Consider the following 15,803-nt stretch of genomic DNA (forward strand, 5'->3'; position numbering starts at 1 on the left):
CAAAGCTTAAGTTGCATTCACTGGAGAGGCGAAGAGTTAGGGGTGACATGATAGAGGTTTACAAGTGGATGAATGGACATAACAGAGGTGATATTAATAGGGTATTATAAATATCAAAACAAGACGGAACACGAAACAATGGGTATAAATTGGATAAGTTTAGATTGAGGAAAGACTTGGGTAAATACTGGTTCAGTAACAGGGTTGTTGATTTGTGGAACCGATTGCCGCATAACGTGGTCGAGGTGGGGTCCCTCGATTGTTTCAAGCGCGGGTTGGACAAGTATATGAGTGGGATTGGGTGGTTATAGATAGGAGCTGCCTCGTATGGGCCAATAGGCCTTCTGCAGTTACCTTTGTTCTTATGTTCTTATTACCAGTTAAAAAATCAGCATGTGACCCGCAAATGGCTCAAGGAAGTAATAGAGCAACAAATGGAAAAACAACAACAACAACAGTCAGCTAACATGTCACCTACTATCTGGCGACTCCACATAAATACGTGAACAACATTATCACCCCTCAATCGGCTTTAAACAAGCAATAAGAGAATATCATCCCTTCTCTTAGCCTTTACCTCTGGAAGGGTTTCGACCCAAGCAGCAGAATCAATACCTCATTATCTTCTTAATGAGTGATAAACTCTACGAGTGTCAAGCGTGTGGGAAAACATTTAGTCGTCTTGGAAATATGAAGAACCACAAAATGGTGCATACTGATCTTAAACCTCGCACTTGTCTCGAATATGGTGAAAGTTTCTGCCAAACTGGAACTCTGAAAAAACTCAAGATGGCAAATTTGGGTAGTAAATCATATGAGTGTTTTGAGTGCGGAGAAACGTTCAGCCGAATAAAAAATTTAAAGAAACACAAAATGATGCACAAAGGTGAAAAGCCCTTCAGCTGTGATGTTTGTGGAAAGAATTTCAGTACCCGTCGAAATATAATTAGGCACTTGTTAGTACACTCTGGTGAGAAATCCCACGAGTGTTCAGAGTGTGGGAAAAGATTCTCTCGATATGACCTTTTGAAGAAACACAGAATTGTGCATACGAGAGATAAACCCGAGTGTCCAGAGTGTGGGAAAAAAATCGGTGCACTTGGAACTATGAAGAAACACATGATGGTGCACACGGGTGAAAAGCCTCATAGGTGTAATGTGTGTGGGAAAAATTTGAGTAGTCGTAGCAGTCTAAATGATCACATGTTAATGCATACTGGAGAAAAACCTTTCAAGTGTGATGAGTGTGGAAAAAGTTTCAGGTATCGTAGCCATATAGTTAGGCACATAATAGAGCATTCTGGTGAGAAACCTTATGAGTGTCTAGAGTGTTGTAAAAAATTCTTTCGAAACGGACATTTGAAGAGCCACCGAAGAGTGCATACTAGAGAAAAATTTCAAGACTGAGAAAAAGATTCATTCAACTTGGAGCTATGAAAACACACAGGATTATGCAAACAAGTTTGGTCAGTTTATGATAAGAAATTCTCATAATTTTCCAGTGAAATAGATTTTATTTTATTGCACAATGTTTATAATTACTAGAACATAATATGTATTTTATTGGTGTAAGTAATAAAATTTTTATCCCACTATCAAAGCTTCTTTTTTCTTCCTACTCTTGGTGGTATTGTTTCTATGACAAATCTATGAGTGGGATTGGGTGGTTATAAATAGGAGCTGCCTCGTATGGGCCAACAGGCCTTCTGCAGTTACCTTTGTTCTTATGTTCTAGGTTTTCAAGTGGGTGAATGGATGGTAGATAAATCTATGAAAACAGGTTAAATTTAAGACTTAAAATATAGGTCCTTAAATTTAACCTTAATTTAGGTTAAATATTGCTAAGGAAATTTAATCCTCAAAATTAAGCACTCAAAATGGATTTTATGATGACTTACCTTTTAACTGCCAAAAAATACTGTAACAAAATAAAGAGAAAACTAATAAGATCACATGAAACTTCAAGTGAACTATTTTGATAGAACTTTTGTGCCAGAGATAGGAGGAACAAGTTAAGTGTTTGCTATCCAGGAGCTTGAATTGGTGATATTGTTAACAACATGAATGATATTATGACTGGAAATGGGAACAAACCCATTATCTGTATCAGTGCCGGTGGAAATAATGTTTGACGAGTTAGGAGTAAGACACTGTATCAGTGCCGGTGGAAATAATGTTTGACGAGTTAGGAGTAAGACATTGATACAGAGGTTTAAGACAGCTACAGAATTAGTTAGAAGCAAAGGAATCCTTATCATAAGTGGCATTCTTCCAAGAGATCGAGTTAAAAATGAATGATTGTCGAAGGCACTTGCCGACTGGACAAATATTGCAAATCAAATGGATAACAGGAAACATCTATGGAAGGAAAGACATGTGTGCATCTATCTAGGGCTGGGGTTGCTGTTGCGAGCTCATTGGAACCTCATTGGAACATTGTCATAGGGTTGTTTAGGTTTAAATAGTTACTAGATAGTGATAGGGAATTGATATGGAGATAGGAGGTAATAAATATATGAGTTTATGAGGAATGTCATAGGGTTGTTTAGGTTTAAATAGTTACTAGATAGTGATAGGGAATTGATATGGAGATAGGAGGTAATAAATATATGAGTTTATGAGGAAAACAAATTGGCAAATGAACCTGGAAAGAGAATTGCCTCAAAATAAAAATTCAATTAGTCATATGTTAAAGTTATGGTTATAACAGTAATAACACACTCAGTTATGTTAAACTGAGTGTGTTATTACTGGTTTCGTTTGATTCATTTTCTAAAGTCTTCTGGAAAATATGTTTGGAAGCATAAAAGTCTTCATCATCATTATCGAGGCATAGTCATATATTACTTGAACAATGTGAGTCAAAGCAGAAGATTTTCTAGAATTAATTGACGATTGCTTTCTTACGCAACACGTAAAGTAACCAACGCGGGAAAATAATATTTTAGATTTAGTGTTAACTAACAGGGAAACTCAAATTAAGGACATCGAAATAGGGAGTGAGCTAGGGAACATAAAGAAATCAGATTTAGCATAGAATGGAATAGATCTGTAGGAGAAAATTATGTTAAAGAACCTGATTTTCGAAAAGCTAATTTCAATAACCTAAGAAATTTATTGGGTGAAATAGATTGGAAAGTCTTGGGTATGGGGTGTGGGCCGGTCTTGGAGCTAGACGTGAACCCAGCGATAGGTGACGTAAAAGGGTTTTTCGATGTGGATTCAAAATATAACCTATTTAAAAATATTCTAAGCAAAGCCCAGGAACGTAGTATACCATATAAATTGAATAGATCTGTTACTGACCCGAGTCCAGCATCCGAGCACGGAGCAGTGACGACAACGCCATCTGTGGGTCAGCTCCCGAAACCCCCTCCAAATGGACGACGCCATCTAGCGAGGGCGGGATATACCGGACACAGGGGCTGGTTTCCCGTCTTAATCAGCTGCTGACCTCTGGTGAGGTGACGCTTAGACAGCAACGCCATCTATGGAGTGGCGTTGCTGTCTACGTTGCTCCGTTGATCAATCAACGGAGCTGTCAATCAGCTCCGTTGCTACGCGGCGGAGCTGATTGGATCCTGCCAGCTACAGGCAGGATTTGTGGTTGAAGGCCTCCACGACGGTGCATCCAGTGGGACTGTGATTGGGCTGGCCTGTTGCCAGGGTAGATAAATCCTAGAGAATCAAAGGATTCATCATGAGGCCACGAGAAGAGAACCAGGGCTACTCATCTTGAGCACCGTAGAGCATCCTGTGTCTTCGGAGGAAGACAAGTTATTGTATATAAGTGTAGTTACAGCCCCAGCGAGTGACTGTGAGATATTTATGGTGGTGGTTAATATATATATTTAAATTAGTGTATTTGTATCCCTTCCCCTTTAATTTCACTTGCGTTACGGAACACACCCCTTGAAAGCCACTACTAACTTGGGGCCGGATACCCAAACTCCAATAACATCAGAGAAGAACCCCAGTTGCGACCCAATAGGGCCGTAACAAGATCGAATACTAATGATCCAAAGTGGATAACAAAGGATCTGAAGAACCTTATAAGTAAAAAGATAATGTGGTACAAAAGGATTAGGAATGGGGAAGTCAGTTTAGAACAGGAATTCATACAACTGGTTAGAAATACTAAAAGAGAGATAAGGAAAGCAAAAAGAAACTATGAAGTTCGCATAGCAGAGCAAGCATAGACAAATCCTAAAGGATTTTTCCAGGTATACCGGACATAGATTAGGGAAAGGATAGGTCCATTAAAAACTGACACAGATCAAATAACAGATAATGATGAAGAGATGTAATTTTAGTAATTTTAAAAAATATTTTATATCTGTATTTACTAAAGAGGAACTATGCCTTCAGCCGAACAAGTCTATGTGGGTGGGGACGAGGACAGGTTGACTAGTTTAGCATTTGCCAGGGAGGATGTAATTAAAGAAATAGTTAAACTCAAACCAAACAAATCCCCAGGGCCGGATGAAGTGTTTGCCAGGGTGCTTAAAGAATGCAAAGAGGAGCTTTCCGATCCACTGTCTACCATATTTAATAAATCAATAGAGCTAGGCAAAGTGCTAGAGTTATGGAAAGTTGCTAATGTGATACCAATTTTTAAGAAAGGAGATCACTTGCGTCTAACTATCGACCAATTAGCCTAGCGTCTAACGTGGGAAAGTTACTTGAATCGATAATTGCAAATAAAATTCGTCTTCATCTTGAAAAACACAAATTAATAAATGAGTCGCAATATGGTTTTACAAATGGCCGTTCATGTTTAACAAATTTGCTATCTTTTTAAGAACAAAGGTAACTGCAGAAGGCCTATTGGCCCATACGAGGCAGCTCCTATTTATAACCACCCAATCTCACTCATATACATGTCCAACCCATGCTTGAAACAATCGAGGTACCCCACCTCCACCACGTTACGCGGCAACTGGTTTCACAAATCAACAACCCTGTTACTGAACCAGTATTTACCCAAGTCTTTCCTAAATCTAAACTTATCCAATTTATACCCATTGTTTCCTGTTCTGTCTTGTGTTGATACTTTTAATACCCTAATAATATCCCCTTTGTTATGTCCATTCAGCCACTTGTAAACCTCTATCATGTCACCCCTAACTCTTCGCCTTTCCAGTGAATGCAAATTAAGCTTTGTTAATCTTTCTTCATATGAAAGATTTCTAATTTGGGGAATTAACTTAGTCATCCTACGCTGGACACGTTCAAGTGAATTTATATCCATTCTATAATATGGCGACCAAAACTGAACTGCATAATCTAAATGGGGCCTAACTAGAGCAAGATATAGCTTGAGAACCACACCAGGTGTCTTGTTACTAACGCTGCGATTAATAAATCCAAGTGTCCGATTTGCCTTATTACGAACATTTATGCATTGATCCTTTTGTTTTAAATTCTTACTAATCATAACTCCCAGATCCCTTTCGCAATCCGACTTCGCAATCACAACACCATCTAGCTCGTATCTTGTAACTCTATCATCATTACCTAACCTCAGAACTTTACATTTATCAGCATTAAACTGCATCTGCCAATCCTTTGACCATTTCAAAACCCTATCTAGATCAACTTGAAGTGATAGTGAGTCCTCCTCCGAATTAATTTCCCTACCGATTTTCGTATCATCGGCAAATTTGCAAATGTTGCTACTCAAACCTGAATCTAAATCATTTATATATATTATAAACAACAGAGGTCCCAGGACAGAGCCTTGAGGCACTCCACTTACAACATTTTCCCACTCTGACTTGATTCCATTTATACTAACTCTCTGTTTCCTTTGGTATAGCCATTCCCTAATCCAGCTTAATATAGCACCCCCAATACCATGAGACTCTATTTTTTTAATCAGTCTTTCATGTGGCACTGTATCAAAAGCTTTGCTAAAGTCAAGGTATACAACATCGCAATCCTTACCACTATCAACTGCCTCAACAATGCTAGAATAAAAAGATAACAAATTTGTTAAACATGAACGGCCATTTATAAAACCATGTTGCGACTCAATTATTAATTTATGTTTTACAAGATGAAGACGAATTTTATTTGCTATTATAGATTCGAGTAACTTTCCCACAATAGACGTTAGGCTAATTGGTCGATAGTTAAACGCAAGTGATCTATCTCCTTTCTTAAAAACTGGTATCACATTAGCAACTTTCCAAAACTCTGGCACTCTGCCTGACTCTATTGATTTATTAAATATGGTTGACAGTGGGTCACAAAGCTCCTCTTTGCATTCTTTAAGCACCCTAGCAAACACTTCATCCGGCCCTGGGGATTTGTTTGGTTTGAGTTTTACTATTTGTTTAAGAACATCCTCCCTGGTAACTGCTAAACTCGTCAACCTGTCCTCGTCCCCACCCACATAGACTTGTTCGGCTGAAGGCATATTGTTAAGTTCCTCTTTAGTAAATACAGATACAAAATATTTATTAAAAATACTACTCATCTCTTCATCACTATCTGTTATTTGACCTGTCTCAGTTTTTAATGGACCTATCCTTTCCCTAGTCTTAGTACGATATAACTGAAAAAACCCTTTAGGATTTGTCTTTGCTTGCCCTGCTATGCGAACTTCATAGTTTCTTTTTGCTTTCCTTATCTCTTTTTTTAACATTTCTAACCAGTTGTACGAATTCCTGTTCTAAAGTGACCTCCCCATTTTTAATCCTTTTGTACCAAGCTCTCTTTTTACCTATAAGGTTCTTCAAATTCTTTGTTATCCACTTTGGGTCATTAGTATACGATCTATTCAATTTGTATGGTATACTACGTTCCTGTGCTTTGTTTAGAATATTCTTAAATAAGTTATATATTGAATCCACATCGAAATCCCCATTTAAGTCACCTATCGCTGGGTTCATGTCTCGCTCCAAGACCGGCCCACACCCCATACCCAAGCCTTTCCAATCAATTTGACCCAAAAAATTTCTTAGGCTATTAAAATCAGCTTTTCGAAAATCTGGCACTTTAACAGAATTTTCTCCTACTGGTCTATTCCATTCTATGCTAAATCTGATTTCTTTGTGATCACTGCTCCCTAGCTCACTCCCTATTTCGATGTCATTAATTTGCGTTTCCCTGTTAGTTAACACTAAATCTAAAATATTATTTTCCCGTGTTGGTTCCTTAATGTGTTGCGTAAGAAAGCAATCGTCAATTAATTCTAGAAAATCTTCTGCTTCACTATTCCCTGTTTTGTTCAACCAGTTTATTCCGCTAAAATTAAAGTCACCCATGACATAAATACTGTTAGATCTAGATGCTCTAGATATTTCATCCCATAGATGCTTTGCTTCCATTCTGTCTAAATTTGGTGGCCTATATATTACTCCTATTATAATATTATTAGCTTTTTCGTTTAATTCAATCCAAATAGTTTCTGTGTGTGGCTCAGTTTTGATTCCCTCTTTGAGACTACATTTCAAATTGTCCCTAACATATATGGCTACTCCACCTCCTCGTCTAATATATCTATCTGTGTGAAATAGTTTAAATCCATATATTTGATATTCAGCTAATAGTTCTCTATTTTCTACATTCATCCACGTTTCGGTAAGTGCAATAATATCTATTTTTTCTGTGCAGACAAGAGCATTTAATTCGTTAATTTTATTTCTTAGACTTCTACTGTTAGTGTAATATACCCTAAGTGAATTGTTATTTTGCGGACCTTCTCTTTCCCTGATCGTTTTGCCAATTCCTTTCTCCCACAAACACATACTTTTATTACCTCCTTCCTCCAAATCAATTCCCATACCTCTATCTACTAACAGTTTAAACCCAAACAAACACCTCTAACCACTTCTTCTAGCGAGTTCGCAACAGCAACAACCCCAGCTCTCGATAGATGCACCCCATCACGAGCATACATTTCATTTCTTCCATAGAAGTGTTCCCAGTTGTCTATGAAAGATATTGCATTTGATTTGCAATATCTTTCCAGCCGGCAATTGACACCAAGTGCCCTCGATATCCATTCATTTCCCACTCCCTTTCTTGGAAGAATGCCACATATGATCGGGATTCCTCCCTTGCTCCTAACTAACTCTATGGCTGTTTTATACCTCTGAATCAGTTCCTCACTCCTGACTCGACCAACATCATTTCCTCCCACGCTAATGCAAATAATGGGATTGTTCCCATTACCAGCCATAATATCATTCATGTTGTTTATAATATCACCAATGCCAGCTCCGGGATAGCAAACCCTTAACCTGTTCCCCCTATCTCTAGCACAAAACGTTCTATCCAAATACCTTATCTGGGAATCTCCCACAACTAATGTTTGCTTAGGTACTTCCTTTACTTTCTGAGGGGCCTGCGCTTCCTTTCTCTTCGTTGCTTTCCCTTTTGCGCGATCCACAGTCTCTCCACAGCACTCGTCCTCCAAAACGTCAAATGAATTTGAATATATATTTGAATATATATATATTTAAATTAGTGTATTTGTATCCCTTCCCCTTTAATTTCACTTGCGTTACGGAACACACCCCTTGAAAGCCACTACTAACTTGGGGCCGGATACCCAAACTCCAATAACATCAGAGAAGAACCCCAGTTGCGACCCAATAGGGCCGTAACAAGATCGAATACTAATGATCCAAAGTGGATAACAAAGGATCTGAAGAACCTTATAGGTAAAAAGATAGCGTGGTACAAAAGGATTAGGATTGGGAAAGTCAGTTTAGAACAGGAATTCTTACAACTGGTTAGAAATACTAAAAAAGAGATAAGGAAAGCAAAAGAAACTATGAAGTTCGCATAGCAGAGCAAGCAAAGACAAATCCTAAAGGATTTTTCCAGTTATACCGGACATAGATTAGGGAAAGGATAGGTCCATAAAAACTGAGACAGATCAAATAACAGATAATGATGAAGAGATGAGTAGTATTTTTAAAAAATATTTTATATCTGTATTTACTAAAGAGGAACTTAACAATATGCCTTCAGCCGAACAAGTCTATGTGGGTGGGGACGAGGACAGGTTGACTAGTTTAGCAGTTGCCAGGGAGGATGTAATTAAACAAATAGTTAAACTCAAACCAAACAAATCCCCAGGGCCGGATGAAGTGTTTGCCAGGGTGCTTAAAGAATGCAAATAGGAGCTTTCCGAGCCACTGTCTATTATATTTAATAAATCAATAGAGTTAGGCAAAGTGCCAGAGTTACGGAAAGTTGCTAATGTGATACCAATTTTTAAGAAAGGAGATTACTTGCGTCTAACTATCGACCAATTAGCCTAGCGTATAGTGTGGGAAAGTTACTTGAATCGATAATTGCAAATAAAATTCATCTTCATCTTGAAAAACACAAATTAATAAATGAGTCGCAACATGGTTTTACAAATGGCCGTTCATGTTTAACAAATTTGCTATCTTTTTAAGAACATAAGAACAAAGGTAACTGCAGAAGGCCTATTGGCCCATACGAGGCAGCTCCTATTTATAACCACCCAATCTCACTCATATACATGTCCAACCCAAGCTTGAAACAATCGAGGTACCTCAACTCCACCACGTTACGCGGCAACTGGTTTCACAAATCAACAACCCTGTTACTGAACCAGTATTTACCCAAGTCTTTCCTAAATCTAAACTTATCCAATTTATACCCATTGTTTCCTGTTCTGTCTTGTGTTGATACTTTTAATACCCTAATAATATCCCCTTTGTTATGTCCATTCATCCACTTGTAAACCTCTATCATGTCACCCCTAACTCTTCGCCTTTCCAGTGAATGCAACTTAAGCTTTGTTAATCTTTCTTCATATGAAAGATTTCTAATTTGGGGAATTAACTTAGTCATCCTACGCTGGACACGTTCAAGTGAATTTATATCCATTCTATAATATGGCGACCAAAACTGAACTGAATAATCTAAATGGGGCCTAACTAGAGCAAGATATAGCTTGAGAACCACACCAGGTGTCTTGTTACTAACGCTGCGATTAATAAATCCAAGTGTCCGATATGCCTTATTACGAACATTCATGCATTGATCTTTTTGTTTTAAATTCTTACTAATCATAACTCCCAGATCCCTTTCGGAATCCGACTTCGCAATCCCAACACCATCTAGCTCGTATCTTGTAACTCTATCATCATTACCTAGCTTCAGAACTTTACATTTATCAGCATTAAACTGCATTTGCCAATCATTTGACCGTTTCAAAACCCTATCTAGATCAACTTGAAGTGATAGTGAGTCCTCCTCCGAATTAATTTCCCTACCGATTTTCGTATCATCGGCAAATTTGCAAATGTTGCTACTCAATCCTGAATCTAAATCATTTATATATATTATAAACAACAGAGGTCCCAGGACAGAGCCCTGAGGTACTCCACTAACAACATTATCCCACTCTGACTTGATTCCATTTAAACTGGATCCCATCCCATATTGGAATCCCATTAAATGAAAAAGCTGATGAAATTGCTAAATTGGCAACTCGTCATCCAGTGATACATAAAACAATTCAACCCAGCCTAGAGAACATAAAAAACATCATCACCAAAAAACTCTCACATCTCAACAAAGCCTACCTGCACCAGAGAATAGCTGAAGGTTCGCCATCTGCAACATGGTATCTTCAGGCAACCAAATTAGAAAGGTTAAATATCCCAAAAGGAATCCACAGGGAAATAGCAGATAGGTTATATAGACTACGTCTAGGTTACAGATGCAACTGGGAGATTGGTGAACCCCGACAGAGAGAGTGCATCTTCTGCCAAACTGTCACAGAAAAGCCATTACATAAGAACATAAGAACAAAGGTAACTGCAGAAGGCCTATTGGCCCATACGAGGCAGCTCCTATTCTATAACCACCCAATCCCACTCATATACTTGTCCAACCCGTGCTTGAAACAATCGAGGGACCCCACCTCCACAATGTTACGCGGCAATTGGTTCCACAAATCAACAACCCTGTTACTGAACCAGTATTTACCCAAGTCTTTCCTAAATCTAAACTTATCCAATTTATATCCATTGTTTCGTGTTCTGTCCTGTGTTGATACTTTTAATACCCTATTAATATCCCCCCGGTTATGTCCATTCATCCACTTGTAAACCTCTATCATGTCACCCCTAACTCTTCGCCTTTCCAGTGAATGCAACTTAAGCTTTGTTAATCTTTCTTCATATGAAAGATTTCTAATTTGGGGAATTAACTTAGTCATCCTACGCTGGACACGTTCAAGTGAATTTATATCCATTCTATAATATGGCGACCAAAACTGAACTGCATAATCTAAATGGGGCCTAACTAGAGCAAGATATAGCTTGAGAACCACACCAGGTGTCTTGTTACTAATGCTGCGATTAATAAATCCAAGTGTCCGATTTGCCTTATTACGAACATTTATGCATTGATCCTTTTGTTTTAAATTCTTACTAATCATAACACCCAGATCCCTTTCGCAATCCGACTTCGCAATCACAACACCATCTAGCTCGTATCTTGTAACTCTATCATCATTACCTAACCTCAGAACTTTACATTTATCAGCATTAAACTGCATCTGCCAATCCTTTGACCATTTCAAAACCCTATCTAGATCAACTTGAAGTGATAGTGAGTCCTCCTCCGAATTAATTTCCCTACCGATTTTCGTATCATCGGCAAATTTGCAAATGTTGCTACTCAAACCTGAATCTAAATCATTTATATATATTATAAACAACAGAGGTCCCAGGACAGAGCCTTGAGGCACTCCACTTACAACATTTTCCCACTCTGACTTGATTCCATTTATACTAACTCTCTGTTTCCTTTGGTATAGCCATGCCCTAATCCAGCTTAATATAGCACCCCCAATACCATGAGACTATTTTTTTAATCAGTCTTTCATGTGGCACTGTATCAAAAGCTTTGCTAAAGTCAAGGTATACAACATCGCAATCCTTACCACTATCAACTGCCTCAACAATGCTAGAATAAAAAGATAACAAATTTGTTAAACATGAACGGCCATTTATAAAACCATGTTGCGACTCAATTATTAATTTATGTTTTTCAAGATGAAGACGAATTTTATTTGCTATTATAGATTCGAGTAACTTTCCCACAATAGACGTTAGGCTAATTGGTCGATAGTTAGACGCAAGTGATCTATCTCCTTTCTTAAAAACTGGTATCACATTAGCAACTTTCCAAAACTCTGGCACTCTGCCTGACTCTATTGATTTATTAAATATGGTTGACAGTGGGTCACAAAGCTCCTCTTTGCATTCTTTAAGCACCCTGGCAAACACTTCATCCGGCCCTGGGGATTTGTTTGGTTTGAGTTTTACTATTTGTTTAAGAACATCCTCCCTGGTAACTGCTAAACTCGTCAACCTGTCCTCGTCCCCACCCACATAGACTTGTTCGGCTGAAGGCATATTGTTAAGTTCCTCTTTAGTAAATACAGATACAAAATATTTATTAAAAATACTACTCATCTCTTCATCACTATCTGTTATTTGACCTGTCTCAGTTTTTAATGGACCTATCCTTTCCCTAGTCTTAGTACGTTATAACTGAAAAAACCCTTTGGATTTGTCTTTGCTTGCCCTGCTATGCGAACTTCATAGTTTCTTTTTGCTTTCCTTATCTCTTTTTTAACATTTCTAACCAGTTGTACGAATTCCTGTTCTAAAGTGACCTCCCCATTTTTAATCCTTTTGTACCAAGCTCTCTTTTTACCTATAAGGTTCTTCAAATTCTTTGTTATCCACTTTGGGTCATTAGTATTCGATCTATTCAATTTGTATGGTATACTACGTTCCTGTGCTTTGTTTAGAATATTCTTAAATAAGTTATATATTGAATCCACATCGAAATCCCCATTTAAGTCACCTAACGCTGGGTTCATGTCTCGCTCCAAGACCGGCCCACACCCCATACCCAAGACTTTCCAATCAATTTGACCCAAAAAATTTCTTAGGCTATTGTAACAAACTAGGCTGTTGTAAGAATTATTCCAGAAGGTTCCAGAAGTTCGAGTAGGGACCTGACCTCTCAACAACGCCCAGTCCCCTGGGAATTAGCAGGTCTGAGTCACAAATGGCGGGCATCTTTGTTCATAGCTGCGTATAATGAACCATCCTATAGTATTCAGTAATTTAGAGAAAATTAGCCTTTATTCATTTTGCATTAAAATTGTATTGTATAATAGTACTGGATACAATATCAAGAGTATTCTAATTATTGAGTTTAAGTCACCATCAGTGACGTCACGAATCAGATCTAACTTTTAAGGCGGAGTGACCGGCGGTCATAGGTCAGCAGGGGTGACAGGTCTACTATTTCTCAAAGTTTTAATAACCATTTTTGTGATCGGGAACAGCTCTGCCGTTAGAGGCTTGTGTAATTTATTTCAGTAAAATAATTCAACCAGTCTGGATCAATTAAGTACAACAGAGTTTAATTGTTATAACTTAAACCTTGCTAGTATCTTGGAAACTTTGACTAGGCGGAAGGTTACAATGTTCTTGTCTGGGGTAGACCAGACGAGGAAAAGATCAGTGTGAATACGGGAGCAGCTGGGAGAGGTCAAACATCTTACCTCTCCCCAAGACCAGCCCAACACCCAGAGCTGGTCGCCCAAGGTATAGTTGCTATGGTTATGTATAGAAATAGTCTCATTTGCCACTCAGGTCAAGTAGGGAGTGTTAAAGTGATAGGGAGTGAACACATTTAGATTTTTGTTTTAGTTTCTTTTAATAAATTAAGTTAATAATTTGCATTTTTATTGTTTCCATTTGGTTATGTGTATACTTGTCCTGGTCACGTGGTCCACACGAGGCAGAGTTGTATTGGGCGCCGATTCTAACATCGAATCGGAATTATCATTACCGTGTAATTTATTCCACACTCAAGGTCATCGTATATAGTGGGGATCAAGCCCCTAGGTTGATTAATTAGCGTGATCGATCCAGACCTCGATCATTGCTCTTCTTGAATTACTGGTCTGGTGGTGGCAGCGTAGAGGCGACTCTAGGGTTTTGCTCAGAGCTTAGGTCACGTCATACTGGGTGTAGAATCCTAAGTCGGTCAATCGTCTTAGGACCACGTGGCGTGGAGTTGGCTTTGGTAAAAGTTTTGGAGTCCCTTGGTAGAGAATAAAAAGTAAGAATACGGGTAGAGGGAGTAGAAGGAAGAGAAGAGAGAGAGAAACCCGAACCCGTGTTACAATGGTGGCAGCGGTGGGATCAACAATTTTGTTTGAAATTGTTGAAAGGCTCACGCGTCTAGCCGTTCGAACACGTGCGCGGATGCTAAGGAGACAGCCGCGGGCCAGGATTAGCAGTGCGCCCCACAACAGTGCGTTTGAGTGGGGATTGGCGAATCTTGGGTCATGCGGGCTGATATGATTAAGGTTTAGTTAGTAAGATTAGGCTGTTAAAATAGATTTATTGAAAAGGAGACCGCTCCGAGTTGGTTGGACTGGGTACCATACTCGACCCATTGCAATTAATTCAGAGGTGTTGGGAGCCGCCATACTCTCAACAGCAGTTCCTTGAGGGCTGTCGGGGGCGGATATATCTGTGGGACGCCAGTAGATAGTCCGAGGGCGTTATTAGACGACCCAAAACGCTAGGAAAAACGGAACTCCGTGAAGGGCGTTGCGGCCTCCGAGGGACGGACTAGTAAACTACCTAGCAGCGATTCAACAACTAAGTGATCGCACACTTAGTGGAGGTTGAGTCGTCCCTAGTCATAATTGTTGCTGAAAGCTGCGTGTCGCTCTGTTGGAACCTAGATGGTGTGGCCTCTAGGCTAGGTGTGGTACGGCGAGCCGGTAGGAACAATTATAAGATTAAGTCGAGTGCATTTTTGAATTAAGTATACTTCAATTTATAAAGTAATTTCCGTTTATTTGCGTTGTTCTAAATTAATTTTTTTCCCCTAAATTCAATCCCCGGTTAAAATTTTTCCCAAGTGTTTAGCGGTTTCTTGCATATTAGGCTAAGTGCGTACGTTAAGTTTTGTTATTCCCTGTTGTATTAGTCTAAGTCAGAGGCGTTGTTGCTAGAGTGTAGTTAATCCTCTGGACTTAGGGCTATGTGTCGGTCACTATAGTAAGTGAAGGAGTTTAAGGGATAGTAAGTTGCGTGTAAATGTTATTTGTCCGTGGAATATTTCTAAGTATTTTGGGATAAGTTTTCGGCTAAGTCAATGTCGGAAAGTCGTTAACTGTAATTAATTTGTATTCGTGGGTCACGTGTATGTTCTGGGCGTCATTAGGATTCTCCAGTCGATGCGAGTGATATTTTCTAGTTGTTACCAGTAAGACGGTAGAATTGTGTTTGTAGACTTAGAATTCTGTTTTCAGTAGAAACGTAGGTGGAAAATTTTCAAAGTCCAGCTTGGGCTAGAATCTGACTTTTTGGCGAAAATTCTAATTTTCAGGTTTCGTGTATATCCTAGGGTCAGTATTACTCTCTAGTGCGCGCAAGGGACGTAATTCTGTTCGTAAAGCATTAAACAGTGATAATTACATTTTTGCCGAATTTAGTTATTTTTCGAGAAAATCGTGTCGTAATTTTGTCAGAGTCCATTTGAGGTGAAAATCTCGGATTTTGACGAAAATTCGAATTAGTGAGTGTTGAAACCGCCCGAAGTGTCAGTATTGTTCTGTATACAACGTCAGTAGTAAATAATAACGTATTTATATCTGGAAACGAGAAACCCAAATTTTTTGTGAATTAAAGGAGTTTTGTGATATTTGGGGTGACAGAAATTTTTTTCCCTCGGAGTCAGAAAAATTGGCAGAGTCCAGC

At 38.7% G+C, this 15,803-nt stretch overlaps 1 protein-coding gene across 1 annotated transcript; it reads left to right on the forward strand.

Moving 5' to 3' along the window:
* The first annotated feature begins 630 nt into the window (after positions 1-630).
* On the forward strand, positions 631-1,407 carry LOC123756965 (zinc finger protein 436-like). Its single transcript, XM_045740374.2, has one exon. The coding sequence runs from the start codon at positions 631-633 to the stop codon at positions 1,405-1,407; it is 777 nt and encodes a 258-aa protein (XP_045596330.2).
* The last annotated feature ends 14,396 nt before the right edge of the window (positions 1,408-15,803 follow it).

Source organism: Procambarus clarkii, chromosome 26 (genome assembly GCF_040958095.1).
Source record: "Procambarus clarkii isolate CNS0578487 chromosome 26, FALCON_Pclarkii_2.0, whole genome shotgun sequence".
NCBI lineage: Eukaryota > Metazoa > Arthropoda > Malacostraca > Decapoda > Cambaridae > Procambarus > Procambarus clarkii.

What these genes read in the sequence shown, in the direction of transcription:
- LOC123756965 (XM_045740374.2), top strand. Translation starts at nt 631, where the DNA reads ATGAGTGATAAACTCTACGAGTGTCAAGCGTGTGGGAAAACATTTAGT.